This window comes from Seriola aureovittata, chromosome 8, assembly GCF_021018895.1.
Source record: "Seriola aureovittata isolate HTS-2021-v1 ecotype China chromosome 8, ASM2101889v1, whole genome shotgun sequence".
Taxonomy (NCBI): domain Eukaryota; kingdom Metazoa; phylum Chordata; class Actinopteri; order Carangiformes; family Carangidae; genus Seriola; species Seriola aureovittata.
The window spans coordinates 12,886,365-12,906,813 of record NC_079371.1 but is presented as its reverse complement, the minus strand read 5'-3'; the positions used below and the strand labels follow the sequence as shown (position 1 = coordinate 12,906,813).

The 20,449-nt window shown below is 41.3% G+C and overlaps 2 protein-coding genes across 3 annotated transcripts in view; one reads left to right on the top strand and one right to left on the bottom strand.

Moving 5' to 3' along the window:
- macrod1 (mono-ADP ribosylhydrolase 1) overlaps positions 1 to 20,449 on the bottom strand; it is a 110,236-nt gene that overhangs the window by 32,675 nt on the left and 57,112 nt on the right. For both annotated transcript variants that reach the window (XM_056382515.1, XM_056382516.1), the window contains exons 4-5: positions 11,988 to 12,017; positions 717 to 833 (exon numbers count right to left, since the gene is read on the bottom strand). In XM_056382515.1, coding sequence (XP_056238490.1) covers positions 717 to 833; positions 11,988 to 12,017 — 147 coding nt within the window. The remainder of the gene's footprint in view (positions 1 to 716; positions 834 to 11,987; positions 12,018 to 20,449) is intronic.
- The window catches only part of flrt1b (fibronectin leucine rich transmembrane protein 1b), a 35,018-nt gene continuing 33,215 nt past the window's right edge, over positions 18,647 to 20,449 (top strand). Inside the window, exon 1 of the mRNA XM_056382508.1 lies at positions 18,647 to 18,762. The gene's annotated coding sequence lies outside the window, so the exon portion shown is untranslated. The remainder of the gene's footprint in view (positions 18,763 to 20,449) is intronic.

Sequence of the window (20,449 nt, the reverse complement as noted above, 5' to 3'; positions counted from 1 at the left end):
AAGGACAAGACAAATACAACAACCTATCAGCGCATGCATGTGCTATGAAACTGACCCAAAGACTTCACCTTTTATATTTTCAGTGTCTAGAAACAGGAAGATATTCTCCTGGTAATTTTGAAGTTTTCAGAGTGTTATTTAATTGAAATTAAACCTTAGTCAAATGTTTTGCACTAATGTCCGTTTTGACCTTTCAGAATCAAAATGCAGTTGTTGTTCAGTCCCTCTTATTAATGTCTACATCATGGACTGATGCACTGCGCAGACTGGGTTTTTAGACATCAGGAAAGCTGGAGAAGCATTTTTTTCCCCCCACAACTAAAACACCTAGAAATGCTTTTCCTGTCATGTTGAATCTTCAGTTTCGTCACATTATACACGCTGCAATGGAGTGCCACTTAATAATTGAGTGCCATTTACTTTGCTATAAATGGATACCTAGATGAGTTTCTGCTGGTGTTTGAGTTTGGGCTGAAAAGTAAAACTGATCTACTTTAAGGCCTTATTGCGAAAAAAAAAAAAAAAAAGTGTTGTTCATGAGGCTGTTTAAGCTTTATTTTTCTAAACTGTGCAGTTTGCTCTTTTTAAGCAACGCATTGCATTACTGTCGCACTCTCCCATATATTCACAGTTGGAAACAGGCCAGTACAACCACACTGAGCAGCCTCACTGGAGTAGCTGGAAGTCACACAAACACTCACACACTTCATACTCACACTTTGCTGGCAGGCCGTAGCCGCAGGTGATCTTGGCCTCTCCAGTCTCACATCCGTTGAGGGAAGCACACTCCTTTTTTAGCTGTGGACCTGCAGCGTTGTGGATCGCTCCGTCCACTGAAGAGGAGACGACAGGAGATTCAGAGAGTTGGCCTACTTATGTGAATCCCCTGCAATCTGACTACTTACAGGGAGTCAAAATGTTGTTTGAAGTCCAGCAGACACATTTTCAGGTGTCAAAGCTTAGTGCTGAAAGGACCTGGATAATGCTGATATTAGTTCTGAACAGTTGGATTTCCTGTCTTATGCAGGTTGCTAACTTTTCACCCCAAATCTTGCTTTTTTTTCTTTGAATAAGTCAAAGCATCTGTCTCTCTGTATATGTCAGTCTATTTAATGGATTTTAAGGCTACTGCAGTGGTTAATTGCTCGATTTAATGTGTTATTAAGGACTCAGCTGACTCTGACTTTTTGGTCAATTAGTCTTTATTAATTACATTTTCATAAATCTACATAATATTCAGAAATGTGTATCTATCTTTGATCCACACCACATCTAAAGACCGTGACTGTGTTCATTTCCAGGAGGGCAATGATGCAGGAAAAGCAATTTTACAGCTGTGCCAATTACAGATTCAGTCAGAATCTTTGCACCCCTTGCAGTTAGACACATTTCCTCAAAGTTACTATTCATACAATCTTGATTTCAACAGCTTTATAATTATGAGTCTCAGCATTATGGACCCAAGAAAGCAGAATTTAACTTAAACTAAGTCCTACTTGAAACAAAAAAAATAATGAGTGACAAACTGCAACAACAAACACAAAAAGGATTTACCTACACTGAATCATTCTTCTAAGCCAATACATTACATTAAAAGAAAAACATAAAAAAAATCATTCAAATCTATTTAATCACTCACTTGTATAAAGGGAATTTTGTAATTCATCAGCGACTATAGATGACATTATGCTTCAACGAAGGAGAAATTAAAAAACACACATATTCCACTGAGGTAGGTAGACATCAGTGTAAGGAGGGAAAACCACACACTTATCACACCTGTTTCATTTAGTCAGGTTAGTTACAGTAATCATCCACACAGTGTAAAAAATTAAATTTGATTGGATCATGGTCGGAGAGGTGCTTTGATGGTCAGCAAAGTTAAGAAGAAAAGCCAAAAGCTACAGACTCAACCCTGTCTCCTAGAAATGATGCCTATGTATTAATAATCTGCAGTCATTGCTGTCCCATTTCTCTAAGTATTTGTTTTATCTGAAGGTTGAAAGCGGAGAAATAAAATGAAAGACACAAGAGAAGGGAAATTACACGTAACAAAGATCAAGAACAAATTGGAGATGTTCATGGTCCTTAGCTTGAACCCCTGGGCCACCAAAGCACCCTGAGGATATGTTTTTAATAACAGTATCTGCAAAATGCAGGCAGAGTTTGGACACCCACTGTTAGCTCTGACTACCTTCCTATCACTTGCACACTGTTCATAATTGTAGCGCCTCTTACCTTTGAAAAACATGTTCCCACTTAACATAATCTGACAATGTATTTCAGTTGTTTTCCCTACAATATCCGCTTTTGCAAAACAATATCAGTGCCTAGCAGCTTAAAGCGCAGAGTAGAGTGTTTTATATGGTTATCTTTGTGCACTCACAGCACTTGGTCAAGGTTTGGGAAAGATGGTCCTCCTGGTTAAATAATGAAAAAGTCAACAGTGACTTGAAGCACAAGATAGGGTGGGTGTGTTTAACAGAGTTGTTCAGTAAACCCACCGTCGGCCCTGACCACCCCCCTAGGACTTGCATGCAGTACATAACTGTAGCGCTTCCTTCATTTGAAAACAACATTGCCACTCAACAATTATGTTTCCCTCAAAATGTCATTGGCAAAACAAATTAGCATACACCACAGTATAAATGTCATTTCTAGATGATAGGCCTGAAAGACTGTATATATTCAAATATCCCGGCTCAACTATTGTTTTGAGAGCATACCGAGGTTTAATGTCGGAGTCTGATGTAAACAACTCATAATTAACCCAGAATAAAACACATCTGTCAGGAATGAGTTTGTCGCAGCACTGTGAGACTTGTCAGCACTTGGTGCAAATAGTACAATAACACCCATCCATATGTCACAGCTCAGCGTGTTGGCCTGTGGCTCTTATCTCTGTCTGACTGTACACAGACCAGATGTTACAGTGGTGTGTTTTGCCAAACTGAGTAACTCCAGGCAGGGGTCTCGTGTTATCTGAACGTTATTGTGTTTAGTTGGCATATCACATGCGGTGCTGAGCTGTAGTGTGCCATGTCATGCTGTGCCATGCCGAACCGGGCCTCACTGTGAGCTAAGCGCGAGTGTGAGGGTGTGAAAGGCGAGCTCTGAACACTGGCTACCTCCTCGGGGTGCACAGAAACAGAAGCTCAGAAACCGTACTCAAGCTGCATGTGTGCGCGCGCGTGTGTTTGAAATATTGCTGGGGTGGACATCCTTGGCAAAGCATATGTGTTACTGTGCACAGATATATTTTGTGTGTTTGTTGTGTGTGTGTGTGAAGAGTACTTGAGGTGACACACAGACACATTGCACGCACTAACTTTGAAGCAGCCCAACTCTGAAATAGAGAACAAGTGTGATAAGACGGAGAGATGGAAGGAAGGGAGGGGAATAAGGGAGAGCAGCAGATGTAAAAATAGTCTGAAGGGAGATAAGGAAACAGGCAAGAAAAACAGAATCAGACAGAAAAGAAATTGAACTGAAACATAAACCAACAATATTTTTTGTTTTCTTTCATGCCTCATGTTTGACAGATACATGAGTCTGCGCTTGTGTGTAAGGTTTGTTAGTGCAAGTGTCTGTGTTTGTGTGTGAAGCGGCGAGAACTGGACATTTACCCCAGTCTTTATGAATGGTCTGCATAGCCTTGAGCTACAAGGATGCCTTTTGACCTGACTACCACGTTCCTCTCAGTCCCACACATACACGACAGTACCGCAATGCACGGTTGCAAATACAGCTGACAAACATACACAACGACGCTTTCACACGTACACAACAACACACACAAGCTGTAAATACAACTAAACTCCCAGATTAAGTAACACGTGTCGTAGCATAGAAAAGCTGTTTGGAAGACAGTTAATTTAGGGGTTTACTGACATGACATTTCATGCAAGGGAATGTGACCATAAAGATGTCTAACCCCTAATCCCTGCACGTTACCATAACCCTCAGAAACCTGATTAATGCTCAGTTTGTGCAGCTTAATGCATATGTCCTCTCACTCTAGCAACATGGGGGGAGCCAGAGGGTTGGCCTTGAATCTGACTGGCCACCCCTGGACCTATGTTGCCAGCCTATGTATGAAGCGACTGTAGGAACATTTCTAGTTGGAGAAACAACCTCAAAGAGGCACAATCCATGGCATCCATGTTTTTCACACTATTATGATGACAGCCTATACAGAAAATCTTTGGGTGAGTGCTCGCCCTACCATGTCCCTGACCCTTCAGGGTTGGTGATCAGGAGTTACACAGTCACATTTTTCTCTTGTCTTTTCTTGTAGTTTTTGTGTTTCATGTCCACAGAGAGAACTAGGAGGAGGGAAGGGCTGCCTGCAGGAGTTACAGTCGTCAAATTCAACTGACCCAAACTATTAACTAATTTCTTTATTCGCTATCACCTGCATTCTTGGAGGCACATTGAAACATTACTGCAGTAGTGTCTTTCATGTTTTTCTTTTTTAAATTTCAGGTGGTGAACAGCTCCAGACCGCAGCCAACACATCCTGTCCTTTTAGCTGCAAACGACATCTCCGCCATATTCGCTTTCACACGAATCACGCTTTGTGCATTCAGCTGAACAAGCCTTTGATGCTCTCATGTTTAAGTTAGATTGCTCCTTGTCAAATGGAGATGAGAAGAGCGGAGACAGAATAGACTGCTCTCTCACTCTCTTTGGACACAGCCCGAACCCGCTGAGCAGAGCTAATAAATATCCATACACCTATTCAGTCTCTCAGTGACTCCCACCTTTCTAATGAAGAGCGCGGTCCCTCCAACTACATTCACTGAAGACAGCCCATGTTAGCTTTCTTTCAGACTGTGGTAACTTCTGACTCTGTGGGAGCCGGTGTAATAGCTCAGCATGAGCGCTGCATGCTACTGAGTAGATTCAGACACTGTTTTGTCACTTCAATGCAGTCCGAAATATGAAGGGGGAATTCATGAGCAGAGGGGAGTGCAAAATGAAAGATGCGTTTGATGGAAAGCTGCACCAGCAACATTTCTTCAGAGCAGGCACATAATGAGTGCTCAAGGACGGCCTGTGACTCAAAGTATCAATATTATCTTATTACTTCCACGGAACAATATCAACTGAGTCCATCTGGCTGCGCTGCAAAGGGTGAAATGACTGAATTAAAACTGTTCTTCATTAAATATTTAACTTTTTGAAATTAATTTTTTAAAAAAGGGAAAAATTAAGAATTGCTCTGCAGTGATGTCTACAGTGTCACACATGCTGTTGGTACCAGAGTTTTGTATTAAGGATATTGGTATCTTATTTTGGCCCTTTTGTTTTTTTTACTGGTACTGGTGATGTGCTTGTGACTTTTTTTTTGTTGTTTTTAGCCACACTAGCAACATGGCTTTAGGGACGACAGACCACAGACTGTAAAATCTCAACAGCCATGGGAACAGACATTCATGCATCCCTCACAATGAATTCTCATAACTGGTCTCTTAAAGATGATCTCTTTAGCTTTTCCAACATCATCATCAACAACATCATGTCAATTATCCAATCTTCCCATCAGTGGTAATTTAGTGCTAATTAGCTGTTAGCATGCTGACGAGCTGATGAACGTGGTAAACATGTTAACACTGTCATTGTGAGCATGTTAGAATGATATCGTCATCGAGCTGCTACACTTCACTCCCTATTTCACTCACTAACAGACATCCAGTAGTTTACTAGCAGTGAGCAGTAAACTGAGGTTTTGGACACTAGATGACTCCTTGTCATTTTGTGTCGTCGCTGCCGAGTCGCACAACTGTAATTTTTGCTTCTTAAAATGAGAAACAATTGCGTTTTGAGATTAGTATCAGTAGTTGTAGTATACATGTTGTATATAGTAGTGGTGCACAGATCACAGTTATAACCACAGTGCCTGTGGTTAATCTGCAGATCGGGTGGACCTAGTCATAAAAATAAATGTTCTGATTTATAGCAGATGGGTTGCGGGTATAATGTATGAGGAAATTATTCACTGTATTCTCTAAATGTGAACATATTTTAAGCTTCAATTTTGTCAGGTACAAATTAGACACTGTGTTTGGATTGCTGAAGTCATTATGATTTGTTATTTATTTTAAGCTGTGGCCAAATGTTATTATGAGCTTTTAAATTGTTCAGAATTGTAGTTTGAGTGGACTAAAACTGTCGGCCTGTGTTCAGGCTATTGTGGAAATACACTTTGCCACGTTGTTTTACTTTAATAGGTTTGTTTATCTAAAACCAGCCTACTTCAGTGCAAAATGTTACTATATCATCATGCATAATATCCCACTAAGAAATAATGGTAATGTGTGATCGGTGTGGGTCTCTAAATTGTGGAAAATAATTTGCTCGGTGGGTGGCGGGTGGATTACTTATGCATACATGCAGATTAGGATGACATCAGAGCCGATCCCCGCATCACTAATTACTATTCATTGTGTGAATTTTTAGGCCACTACTTAGTGCAATAATCAAACACATAGAATTCAGACATTCAGATAAAGTTGGAGTTATTTCAGACAGAATTTAGTCTCGTTTTCTATGACTATCCACCAGTATGGCTCAGATTTGCTTGTGACTTGTATTTTAATTTTTTCTTTTTCTTTCATTGGGTATGATTGTTTTGTGTTTGCTTCACTCCAATTAAATTTCCCTTTGGAGATAATAAAGCCAAACTTATATCAGCTCAAGATATAGTACTGCATATCAGTATCGATGTATCCCTCATTTAGTCTATGGAGACACAGGAAGCCCTAACCAAATTAGCATCACTGCGGTGTCAAAGGATACATGTTGTTCATACTCCACTGACTCTGTCGAATGCAAATAAAGTACCTGAACTACTCAACAATCAGACATAATTGGCTACACCTAATGCCACTAACCAACATCAACAGATTATAATGAATTAGTCATGAATTTAATTTATATTACTAGACACTAAAAAGATCTTTTAGAAAGTGTCAAACTCATTTCCATATTTAAAAAAACATTCATTATTTAGCTTTCATTACCATATAGAAAGATGGGACAGAGATATAAAAAAAGAATGGAGAGCTGGAGAGACACAGAGAAAGAGACAGAGAGAAATACAAGATGGGGGATTGAAGAGGAGAAGCGGAGGAGGGAGGGTAAAAACAAAAGGGGAAGAGATGAATGTTAAACAAGGTTTCTGAGAGGGGAAAGGATAAAAAGGATGCAGTGGATGGATGGATGCAGGAAGGGGGTAGAAATTAGTGTTTTTGCTTCTTTAGACTAGTCAAGAGCCAGCTAAGCAGGCGGCTGACAAGTTTAGGTGTTATCACGTCACCCTCACAGGCTCTATATTGACTAACTCTGGGGGAGAGGGGGAGGGAGGGAGCCAGAGAAGTAGGGGGACCGGGAGGTGATAATTGCCGATATGCTTACCTGGCGAAGAGCCTGCATCCCCCAGCAGGGCACACAAACAAACACGGATGTGCGCGCGCGCACACACACACACACACACACACACACACACACACACACACACACACACACACACACACACACACCTGCTTGCAATGTTATATGCCACAGCAAGCCTTACCTCCTGCCAACACCCACCACCCACTCTTACAAACACAACCACACACAAAACACACACACAGACACACACTTACACACACATACAGGTAGAGTGACATTAGAGTAAAACCAATCCTGAGGTCTCTCCTATGGAATACTAATATGGCTGCCCTTGCCAGCTGACCTCTTATAGGCCAAACAGGCTGTCCATCAAACTAATGGGGCGGAACGCTGGCATATTGCTTTCCCACAATCCCTCAGCAGAGCCAGGACACTCATTTACTTCAGTCAGCTTGTTGCCAAGGCAACATTTAGGATGGGTCTGGTGGTGGATGCACGCATGCACATGCACACTGCTTCACACACAGTTGTATATATGCACTTGTATACACAGACACTTAAACATGTGAACACACAGCAACCTGTTAAATGCTACAACTTATACACACACGCGCACACACACACACGCACACACGCACACACGCGCACACACACACGCACACACACACACACACACACACACACACACACACACACACACACACACACACACACACACACACACACACACACACACACACACACACACAAAAACATGACTGTTGCTAACAGTGGTGGAACAGGCGTATTTATGTATGCAGCTGAGACAGTGACAGTACTGTCTGTATGTGGAAGGTACACTAAGTGCTCTTTGCCGCTCTGCTCATCTCTGCGCCCTAAAACCAATCTTCTGCTCACTCCCTTCATTCACAATACATGCTCTCTTGTTCATTTGTTCTGAAAGGGAAGCAGACAAGCCTATCCTGTGCCTGCATTTTTCTCCTCATCCAGACAAGGAGAAGGCAGAGAGAGAGAGAGAGAGAGAGAGAGAGAGAGAGAGAGAGAGAGAGAGAGAATGAGAGAGAGAGAGGTGCAGACACACAGGGCAGGGACCACAGCTGAGAGAGTGCAGGGTATCAAACCTCATCCCCGTTCTAGAGGATTGATTATAGATGTCAGCACACACAAATTCACCCTGGGTTTTTAGCTCTGTAAAAAAAAAAAAGGAAAATCCAGTGTGAGAGGATTTTGTTTCTTTTTTATCTCTACCAAATAAAAAAAATGTAAGTGGGTGAAATTTTAATTGGGATTGTGCTCATCAATTGTGTGTTGGCTCTGGGTTTCTTAAAACACCTAAACCAATCATTTGTAGGCAGTGTCTTCGCGGCTGGTTCACATCCTGTGCACTGCGTCCCCACAGACCCAGAGCACGATCTCTGATACCAGCTGCCTGTTCCTGCCTGTTTGTAACTGTGTGTCTCTGTTTGATCAGGAACTTGTTACACAAATGCAGCACATCACAGCAGGTGAGGGCTTTGTATAGATGATGCCATTTGCTGCAAATATGATTTCAGATGTGATGCTGGGACAGTGCAGCAAGGACAGGTTCTGACTTTCTAATCTAAATCTTACTACAATGTTAAAAGAGCTACTGGGTGCTATATCTATCCCTTTTATCCAAGGCTAAATGATCAACCTTGAAAAGCTGGCAACTGCCACAGTATCCCAAAACCTCAAGCCTTGAGCTGTATTTATACCCTTCAAAAACCAAAAATTGTGTTGTTTACTACAAGGTTCTGATGATGAAGTAGAAATGCTGAGGAAGTCGAAAGACTAAGTAACACACATCAGGCAAAGCCATCTCCACTGCAAACCTTCTACTAGCTGCCATCACTGCCCTGTAACAGTGAATGAATGAGTGTAAACACTCTGCACTGCAGCAGTCTCCTATTCAGTAATGAGACAAGGCGAAACAGAAGTCACATGGATGTAACTGCACTTATATAAGCACTTTAGAGCCCACCATCACTCAGCATCACAATGTAGAATAAAAACTGAACACAGTTACACACTTGGGGGAATAATTCAAGCATGCTACAGCCAGATGACGAACAATACACGCGTCTGTCGTTGCAATGGTGATTTCAATGGGTAAAATGCCAGTGCTCATTCATGTACAAATCAAAATACTTTATGACTCAGCAGCACGAATTGACATTTTCCTTCCTTAACAAAGCACGAAACCGATGTTATTCAAGGTTCAGTTCAATACAGAAAGTTAACTGCCAGACAATTACCATGAGCTTTGTGTGTGTGTATATATATATATCTATATATATATATATATAGATATATATATATGCACAAAGCTCATGGTAACTGTCTGGACAACTGAACCTCCAATCATCATCTGGGCTTTCTTTTCTACTTGGAAAATCAATCAAAGCAGTGAAACGTTGAAATGACAGATAAGCTCTGGAATAAATGAGCAACTGCAGCCAGTGGACATAAAAAAAGGTTAATTTCCTGCCCTTGAGTTTGTTGTTGATGCGCTGCCTGAGCTCAGCACTCCTCCAGATTGAAGTGAGAAAACAATGTCGGCAGGTGTGCGTTTGATCTAACTGAATGACATTTACCCAGGTGCCCTTGAGACTGAGTAGTAAAGCACTGTAAAGACCTTTTGTTGCCTCTCCTCTGATGAAAAAAAAACACTCACTAAAGCTGAATGAACGCTTGGTTATTCAGTGCAGAGTGGGTATCTCAGCGAATGGAGATGTGTACCAAATGATTTTTGTGTGTTTTCTCCACTCGGCTCTCTTCTTGCATCTGTCTCTCCCCAGTGACTGCCTTCCAAACACTGTTGGACCTCCATTGCTTTCTCTTTCTTGTCTTCTCGCTCAAACCATCATCTTCCTCCTATCGCTCTTGTTTGTTCTATTCTTCTCCATGTCTCTACCCTTACCTCTCTCTCTAATTAACACCTATGGTAGGCTCTATCTGCCTTAGCAAACCCCCAAGGACAGAGCTGGAAAGAGAGACTGAGAGAGGGAAATAAATACAGTAAGAAAGAGATGAGAGAACTCAACTGAGCAAGACAGGAATTTGCAAAGAGCGAAACAGAAACCGATGAAAAGGCAGCTGCAGATGGTGGTTGTTGGATATTGTAGCCTCCTCCAGTCAGTCAGTGGACAAAACAGATGTGGTTTAATTCAACTGGATAAAAATAAATGAAAAAATTAAAATAACTAAACAAGAGCAGACAACATAAACATGTTTTACATTGGTACAAATGCACACAGTTTGATGCATACACACACTCATGGCCTCTCTAGAAACCATCTGTCTTTGTAGAGCCATCAGAGACTTCAGGACAACATCAAACGATGCTGTAGATCTCGAGGTGCTTGACTGCATGTTTTTGTGTGTGTGTGTGTGTGTGTGTGTGTGAAACCACAGGACACAAGAGCGTGCAGTCCATTTTTATGGTTTGAGGCTCAGCTGGTGTATATCAGTAAGGGTGGAGCCTGTGTGTGTGTGTGTGTGTACGCCCGGGACTTACATTTTCAACAGAACACTTGAGACAGGCAAATGCACTGCTAAAAATTGACATACGAATGCATTATGTACGTATACATACACGCATACAGGTGTGCCGTTAGATATGTCACCATGGAGACTATGAGGCAAAAAACCCATGCATGCATACACACATACACACAGACAGAAGTTGGGAGGTTAAAAATGGCAGTGCAAGTCAGATGGTCTGAAAGGCTAAAGCTGTTTGTCCAAATGAAGGAAAAGAAAACAACCACAGGCAAATGCACTAGCACCTAAATTTGCAACCATTAACAAACACACACACACACAGGTCGAGTAGAGTGAGTGTCTGTGTGTGTGCGTGCGTGCGTGCGTGTGTGTGTGTGTGTGTGTGTGTGTGTGTATGCATGTTTGAGCAAATGTGGCTGCTGCATTAGTAGTACAGATTTATTACAAGTATCGATTAACCACGGACGTCCGACATCACATGCACGCAGCAAAGCACTGAGTCAACAATACACTGAAAAATGACTGTTTATATCCACAGCACTCAACACCCATATATTACAAACTATCGACTTTGCACCTGCACGCATACACAAACACACACACAAACACACACAAACACAGGCAGCCAGACACACTGTGCAGCATGCAAACGCACCTTGAACACCTGCCACAACAAAGAGCTACCTGCTACCAAACACAAAGAAAATACAGACGGACACACCACACATAGAACATAAAAGACTCTCTCTCTCTCTCACACACACACACACACACACACACACACACACACACACACACACACACACACACACACACACACACACACACACACACACACACACACACACACACACACACACACACACACACACACTCTTTGGCTAGTACATCGCACTGCATCATCTGATTAAATGATTAAAAGAAGCACAACATTTCCAATTATTTTGTGCCCAGAGAAGACTATTTGCACCACAAAGCTGTGTTATTAATAACAGCTGAGGCCTACAAGTATCTTGGCAAGCACCGACACACACAACCAATGGATCAGACGGGTTGTGACTTACCTCCACCTCCGCCGAGCAGAGTGTTGTTGGCTGAAAGAAAAACAGAAGAGAAGAAATATTCATGTAAATGACGTCAAAAAAACATTGCAGCTAGAGCTGAAACAATTAATAAATGAATCAACTGCTGGATGGGCAGAAAATTAGTCATTTATATACTGGTATAATTCTCTGGTTCGAGCATCTTTGATGTTGTTGTTGTCGATTCATTTAAACTGAGAATCTTTGAGTATTGGACTGGTGGTCATACAAAATGTAGGCTACGTGAAATCACATAGGGCTCTGAGAACATGTGATCTCCATTTTTCACAAATGAACTGACTAAATCAGAACAGATGAATTAATAATGATGCCGCCCTACTCACAACTAACACAGAATGTAATACTGACCACCGCTTCAGTCAAAGTTACATTAGTTTTAATTATGTATTTGTGAAAATTAAATTATTCAACATCTATTTTTGATAGCTCAAACACTCTCTGGTTCCAGGTCGTCCATTTTCTGCTTTTCTGATTCAGTGTAAATAATATATATTTGGGTTTTGGACTGTTGGCCAGACAAAACAATCAACAGGTTAAGCAATAATGAAAATATTAGTTGCAGCCCATATAATGTAAAATGCAATATTAACCACTGCTGAATTCACTGGTGGTTCTGATCATTTGTTTGCAACAGAGAAATCAAGACTTCACTCTTTCTAATCAGTGTAAACTTTTTTTGTGGCCATTGACGAACTTGACCTTGCACCACAATGTTAAAAAACAACAACTCATCACTATATTCATTAACACAACATTTCTTCATTTGCAATGTGCGTGTGTGTGTGTGTGTGTGTGTGTGTGTGTGTGTGTGTGTGTGTGTGTGTGTGTGTGTGTGTGTGTGCGCGCTGGTCAGAATCCCCCGAGACTTCATCATATGTTATTTCTAACTTGGTGAACTTTTGGTGTAAAAACAACGTGCGGCTTTTGCTTATATTTACTTACTGGGGGCATAAACATGCTCCACATTTGTCCTTCACAACATAATTTGTTAATGGTGTCAGCATTTCTCTACAAGAGTGGTTCTCAATCCAAGTCCTCGGGGGTCACAGTTCTGCTGGTTTTGCCAACCAGCAAGTTAATTGCATTCACCTGGCGTTGCAGGTGTAACTCAGCCCCTGATTACATGGATAGAATGGGAACCAGCAGGCTCTGAGTCCCATCACTGAGGACTCAGAAGCACTGCACAATAAGAACAAGTAGCTTCACTGCCGGAGAAGCTAATGTATAAACTCATGCTGTGGCTGTAGTCCAAAGGAAAATAAACAACTCTGTGATAAGAAACCCATTAGGTGCAATTAGACTTTTAGTTATGAAAAAAGTCAATCATACAACAATTTTCTAAAAGGACAACAAGAGGTGACTGTAGCTTAAATAAAATAACAATATACAGTAATGATTACTTTTTTCTGAGCAAAGACAGTAGTACATTAATCTTAGTAGCCTGACCAGTCTGTTCCAAATCATTACCTTCCCAGTTTGCATCAAGTCACTGCGCATGTTTAAAGAGTGTAAATTGCTGGCAGGGTGATAAGGCTGGCTGCGGCTGACATATGCGATATCCAAGACTTTTTCTCACCCACATATCCATAAACGTGTGGAGTCAGCAGTGCTAGCCCGGGGACATCTGCAGTGCGTTCACAAAACTGAGACCTGACCACAAACTCATAAAAATCCAGTTTTTCTATTCTTCCTCTGCTCATGGATCAAATTTTGGTTGCTGCGACCATGTTAGGAAAATCGGATAAGCACATAATCTGTCTAAAAGGGACAGTTACAAAGTTACATCCGAACACACAGGGGATGGCTCTCATTTTAGTTACTCTTTGCCAGTAGGCATTGTGCCAATTGAGTATGCGCTCAGATAGTGTATCAGGCAAGTTGGTTTTAGAGAGGGAGGAATATAGAGATTAAATCCCACAGCTGTCTTTCTCTCTCTAAAGAATCCTATACCCTTCAACATCCCCCATTGCCTCATTAATGGTAAATCTCACTTCATTCCAGTCTTTAAACACACTATATCTCTCTGTATGTGTGAATCACAGTTTCACTAACATCTCCCAATGTGAATACCTCCACTCTCTAACTGGAAAATGAGCAGCTCCATACAGCGTGAATTGGAAAAGAAAAAAGAAGCTATTTAATGTGACATTGTGAGACTATTTCAGTTGCACAGCTTGTTTGAGAGCTGATATATCTTATGATGAACTGAAATAAAACTCATTCGGGTGTAAAAGTGCAGACAAATAAAATGTCTCCCATTCATCCTCTGATTAGCTGCAGGCTGTACATAAGAGTAATATCACATACTGGGTCTTGTTAATACTAGTCCATGCTGACTAACACGCTCTAGGCCATATGAAGTACATCTGAACTAAACCTGAAAGGGTTTCTTTTTAAAAAAAGACACTGCTACGAAACCACATTTTACTCACAGTAAAATGTCAATGGACTGAACTGGTGAGACACCAGGACTAGGTCGCACCATCTAGTCATAAAGCCATCAATACGTTTCTGTGTAAAAGTCCTCTGTTACTTATTAGTGATTTACTAAATCATGTTGTGCATACTGTGTAAATTGGTTGCTAGGAGACATCAGTAGCACCATCCAATCAACTGTGTGAACAGTAAGACACTGCAGCATAACAAGGTTGTAACACACTGTAAATTTAGAGAATAAAAATCAGGTTTTTATTTGGATTTATTGTACAGACAGGGCTCTACTTTTAACTTCTCCAGTTCCCCAGTGAAAGAAAACTCAAAATTTCTTCCAGGTTTACCTTTGTCACGATATATTCACTTTAACATCCACTTCCGCAGCATTAATTCCATCAGCACAACAACAGAGTCACATCGCATACCGAGCAAAACTCCCTCCAGAATTTGCAGCCATACTTTTATAGGTAGGCTTTTAATGTGAAAAGAAAAACATCAGGAAGAGCTTTGTTGACGATAGCACAACATCAATCAGGAGAAAGGCAAAGAAGAAATAAAAATGTAGTATGAAAACACAATTACTGTTTAAAAAGAGAAAGTGAGAGCAGCAGAGTGGTGTGTACAGCATGACTGTTGTACTGATGGATTTAGTGTTGTGGACATGTGCACTGCACTAAATCTACCATGTTTGCTGCTGCAGCTACAGTTAATTTCACACTCCTCTGTATTTTTTTTTTTTAAACACTGGCTTTATTTGTTCCTTCTGGCCATGCCCCCAGCTGTTATTTGAGGCTTGGTCATTACCGAGTGGATATCAGCTTTTTACATGAATATTTGCACTAATGTCCAAAAGGTTTAGGGGACCAGGCAACATATCAAACTTAACTAAACATCCTTTATAAATATAGCTAATACTTTGTTTCATTTATATCTGCATTCACAGACAAATATGTTTATTTCAGAGTTAATAGTATTAATGGAAATTACAGTGATTGGGAGGTGTTAGAGATTGTGCAAACATAACCAATGCTCTTTGGTAATTTAGGCGAAGCTGTTTTTCATTTAATGCCCATTGCAATTTTATTTGTGATTTTCTGTTGTATTTGTGTATTCTTTGGCTTTATAACAAAGTAACACTGGTTTTAACTTGAAATGAAATATTTTGACAGATGTCACAGGGGACCAGCGGTTGCCTCACACTCAGAGACAAGGCTAAAAGGTTGTCACAGCTTAACTACCTGGACCAGGTGGATAAATCCTGCCCAAGATATCAGAAAAACACAACTAAGGCTTTACCTTTACCTTTACAGCACTTCAAATGAAAAATACAGCCCCTGATGCTTTTACTGTTATGTATTAGCTTATGATGTTTAAAGCGTTTCAGGTCTTATCTTGTGATGCAGAGTTAAAATGTATTTTTTCGGCCGCTTTCCTATTACCTACCTTGTCTACATCTATGACAGTTGATTTCCCAAAATGTTATCGCAATAAAACCCAGACAACACACTCCAAGTGATAGTGAAATTTCTCCAGTGAATAAAAAGCATCTTATGTTTCTCAAAACCCACCCTGTTTTATAGCTACATCACCCTCTGGATTACCATGGCTGCCATCAGTGTAGAAAACTGTAACTCTGGCCCCTCTGCCATGCATTTCCCCCATTAAGACAGATGAATACCTGCTGAAAAATGTTGTGTAAAAAGAAGAGCCTCTCTTTTCCACTGAGGGTTTGACATCGAAACCTGGCGGTAACTGATGTTTTAGATTGCTGATTTTTTTTTTTCTGCAATCACACTCCATTGTAGCTGCTGAAAATGACTCAGTGAGAGCTGACACTGTCTGTGTTTGGACAGCTATCTTCAGAAATAAGAAAAATACACTCCCAATGTAACAAAATGGCCCCAGAATTGCAGGGTGCATTGCTTGCAGCATATTCTGCATTTCCATACATTTCCACACTTATTTATCTATTGAAATAAATATCAGTTTGAAGAGCAGCGACCTCCAGAACACCCAATGTCATGTTCTACTGTCATGTTCTACGTATAAAAAAGAAAAACACTTGCTGCTGCCGTGGATATCCAATGCGGCTTTTTACACATATAGCATGGCAGAGACAAGCACCCAAGTGTTTGTAGCCAACAATGCTACTTGCACCCAGGTTTTAGGCTCTCCTGGACTGAAATGAGTCACATGGGGTCAAGTCTCCTGGGGGAAAGTCCTGTGCTTGACCCATTCATCCACAACGACCTCCTCCCTATGCAGACTTTGTCGCTCTGTATACTGTTTCTTACCTTACTTTCTAAAGCCTTTCTGCTACAGCGGCATTAACAAGCACCTGGCAGCGGCAGGTGCTTAGTAAACAGTGCATTCAAACAATTTGCACTGTCCTGTATGCCGTCTAAGTTACTTAGGGAGCCATTGGGTGTTCCATACAGGTATAAATATGACCATATAGCTACTGTGTGACTATTTTTATCCAGGTGCTGTAATTTCATCTTTTATTGTGACAATGAGGGTGTACACAGTGGAAATACAGCTCACTTTATAAAGTATTCTACCAGGAATGTGAGCATAAATGTATCTGATAAACAAACGGATGTCCAACACCATGAATGCCTTCGAGGAGAGACTGTCTGACAGTGAGCACCGGTATCCCCACTTGTGCATCTAATGAATCGATACAAAGACATGCGGCTGACACTTAGCTCTTGGAGAGAGATCAGGCAGTGTCATGCAGCCAGAAGGAAGCTATGACAGCCAGCTTTCCACCCCACCTTCGTGTGTGGAGTTTCTAAACAGCTATAAACACTTCCACCTTTAGATGTGGTCAGACGACATGTGTTACCTTCGAGTTTGTTTCAAGCATACTGAACCCTTAACAATGCTCCTCTCTCTGCTCTCTGCCTCTATGCTTCACTGCCTACATGTATCAAACACTACTGTGGGGTCGACTGCTTACCTTCTTGTAGTGTTACGGTTTACTTTTCCTATAGGTACTAAAGTCACTATAGATGTTATAGAGTTTATAACTGAGCTTATAATCACATACACGGGTGGCTGCCCAGGCAATTCAAAAGGTTTGATCCCACGACCTATATTAATTTTATTTTGCCTTTTAGAAACGTGCAGCAAATTCAAGTTTACCTTCCCTGTTGCAGGTGCGTAATTCAACTTACAATTTCTCTTTCCATTTACACTCATCTTGCAAGTAATCTTTATTCATGGGGTTATATAATTATGAAGATTGTCTTATGTAAGGTGCAATAGACCTATGATAAATTATCAGTGATCCCATGTAATACTGCTGTTCTCTGTGTAGATACATAGGTACTTGAGACAAAACCAGACTATGAGCTCTGTGGGGAAACAAAGACATCAAAGCAACCAAAATACTCATGTGTATGCACAATCATGCAGTTGCAAAGATGAGGACACACACACACACACACACACACACATACGCTCACATACATAGGAACATACACACATGCACACACAGAGGAAGAGACACTAAGACATGTGCACGCACATACACTATAGTTGCCGGCAGTCACACAAACACACAGATACAAATGCAGACAGTGGTGTTTCGGTGTTTGGGTAACCATGGTGACGCCAAAGCCCAAAGGTTTGTTACTGAAACCTAGTTAATTAGAGAGAGAGAGAGAGAGAGAGGGAGGGAGGGAGAGTAATGTCGATACTCGAGGGAAAGTGTTTCACCATCTGTTAAAACCCACATGTATCCTCTACCCGGTCGAGTGTGGATTGAGTGTAACTGCGTGTGTGTGTTTGTGAGGCGCGTACACATACTGGACACAGTTGCTGCATGGGCAAAAACAAACACACATAACTCCCCTCTCCCATGGCGCTGAATACATGGAGGCTAACAGTTACTTTTACTTATTGGTATTAGATGACTAATTGGAATAGCTAATACTGAAAAGCTAAATAAAGCGGGCTAGCATCTGCTGCCGAGACACACCAATTATCGGAGTGGGGATGGGATAAGGGTGATAAGTTATACAACTACACAGAGCAGGGGGGGGGCGGGGGGCAAGTTGACAGGGAGGGAGCGGAGGAGGAGGGGAGTGCTAGGTGTCAAGGGAACAGAGGAAGGGCTCGGGGAGGGGGAGAGAGAGAGAGAGGGAAAGAGGGAGGGAGGGGTGACGGAGAGTGAGTGAGTGAGAGAGACAGAGACGAAGTGAAAGAGAGTTGAGGGTGGAGAAGGGAGATGCAGGACTAAATTTGCTGGGAACATAAAACAACAAGATGGAGTGTACTTCTTCTTCTTTCTTGGGAGGTAAGTAATCACACTGAGGGGGAGAGAGGGGGAGAGAGACACATACAGAGAGGTAAGGATGGAGGGTTGGTTAGATTGATGCATCAGTGAAGGACAAGAGCTAATAGCTTAAAACCTGGCCAAACAGAGGAGGAAGAGGAGGAAGAAGTTGGCTGTGACAGCGAGAACACAGAGAGGGCGAGAGCACTCATCTGCTGTTTGACTCAGAATAAAAATGAGGTTTTAACCACCTGTGTGTGTGTGTGTGTGTGTGTGTGTGTGTGTGTGTGTGTGTGTGTGCGTGCGTGTGTGTGTGTGTGTGGTGTGTGTGTGTGTGTGTGTGTGTGCGTGTGTGTGTACGTGTGTGTGTGTGGGTTTATGATTGAAGTCAGGAGTAATGATGATGATGAAAACAGGCTCAAATCTTTACATGAAGCTTGGAGTTAAACCACCAGTCTTCTGTCTTTGCTTTCTGTGGCCCTCCATCTTATTTTTCTTTCCCTCTGCTCTCCGCGCCCTCACCCCCTTATTCCCCAAGCCCCAGTGCAACCTGTTTGTGTATTCCTCCCTCTCCCGCTTCCCTTTCCATCCCTCTCTCTCCTATACCCACTTGTCCTAACAACCATTATACCCTCTTTCAGTTACTTAATTTCCAGCCATCATTTAGTTGGTCCACTTGAGAAAGCCAATCAATTTGCTGATGTCCTTATGGAAAAAAGGACAAAGATACTGATATGGCGCTGGATAAATGCAGACACGGTTCAACAACTTTATCTGCGATTAAATAAGATTATAGTGCGGATAAACTGATCCCTAGGATGAAATAAAACATCCCTTTCTCAGCAGAGGAAGGTATAAAGATTAAATGAAGAAAGTCAACCTGCAACAAGCAGGACAACACAAAATGAAATGCATTTTCTTTTAAAAACAAACCATCCAATAACTGATTATGTACATGTAGACATAGTGTCAGGGTTAACTAGCGGCTGCCCCACCCTGCCACATATAAAATAGTGCAACTGGACAAATATAGAGCTGCATTATTAAACAACGACTGTAAAAAAAAAAAAAACACTAAGAAGAATTTTGAGGAGAAATGCATTTTATTGCAGTTCCTTCTGTTTGCATCTGTGTTTACATGAGTGTTATTGGATTTCCTTCCTTTCAGCAAACATAGCTCCAGAGTCTGTTTTCGAGCTTCCCACAGTCTTATAGAAGACCTGTATTCAAGCTCAAGGTTGTGACTAAGACCATAGGGTGAACAGAGACACATGGTTTCATCTTTACAACACAAACATCTCACAAACTTGAATTTGTGATGCTGCTCTTAAAATTTTTATATTTGAGGTGTGACAAAAAAAAAAAAAACCCCTACAGCTAAGTTTTTATTGGTTGGATCTGATTTGGTGTGACAGTAGATTTCTAAGTGACATGTGATGAACCAAACGTTGTTATTTACCCTTAGATTCTTACCATGCCTTCACACTTGCATGAATACACAAAGTAGCTGGTAGACACTCATTATGGCAAGGAGTGACAAGGGCAGGGCGATGTCAAACAAATTAGAAACAGGAGAAAGTTGACCAGAGTTCAACTTCATTCAAATGAGCAGTGAGGCATCGGAGAAACGGAAGGGTAGATATATTCACTTTATGTCTTCCGCTGTAAACCCTGTGAATACAGTTACTACAACAGCTGGCTACCGTTT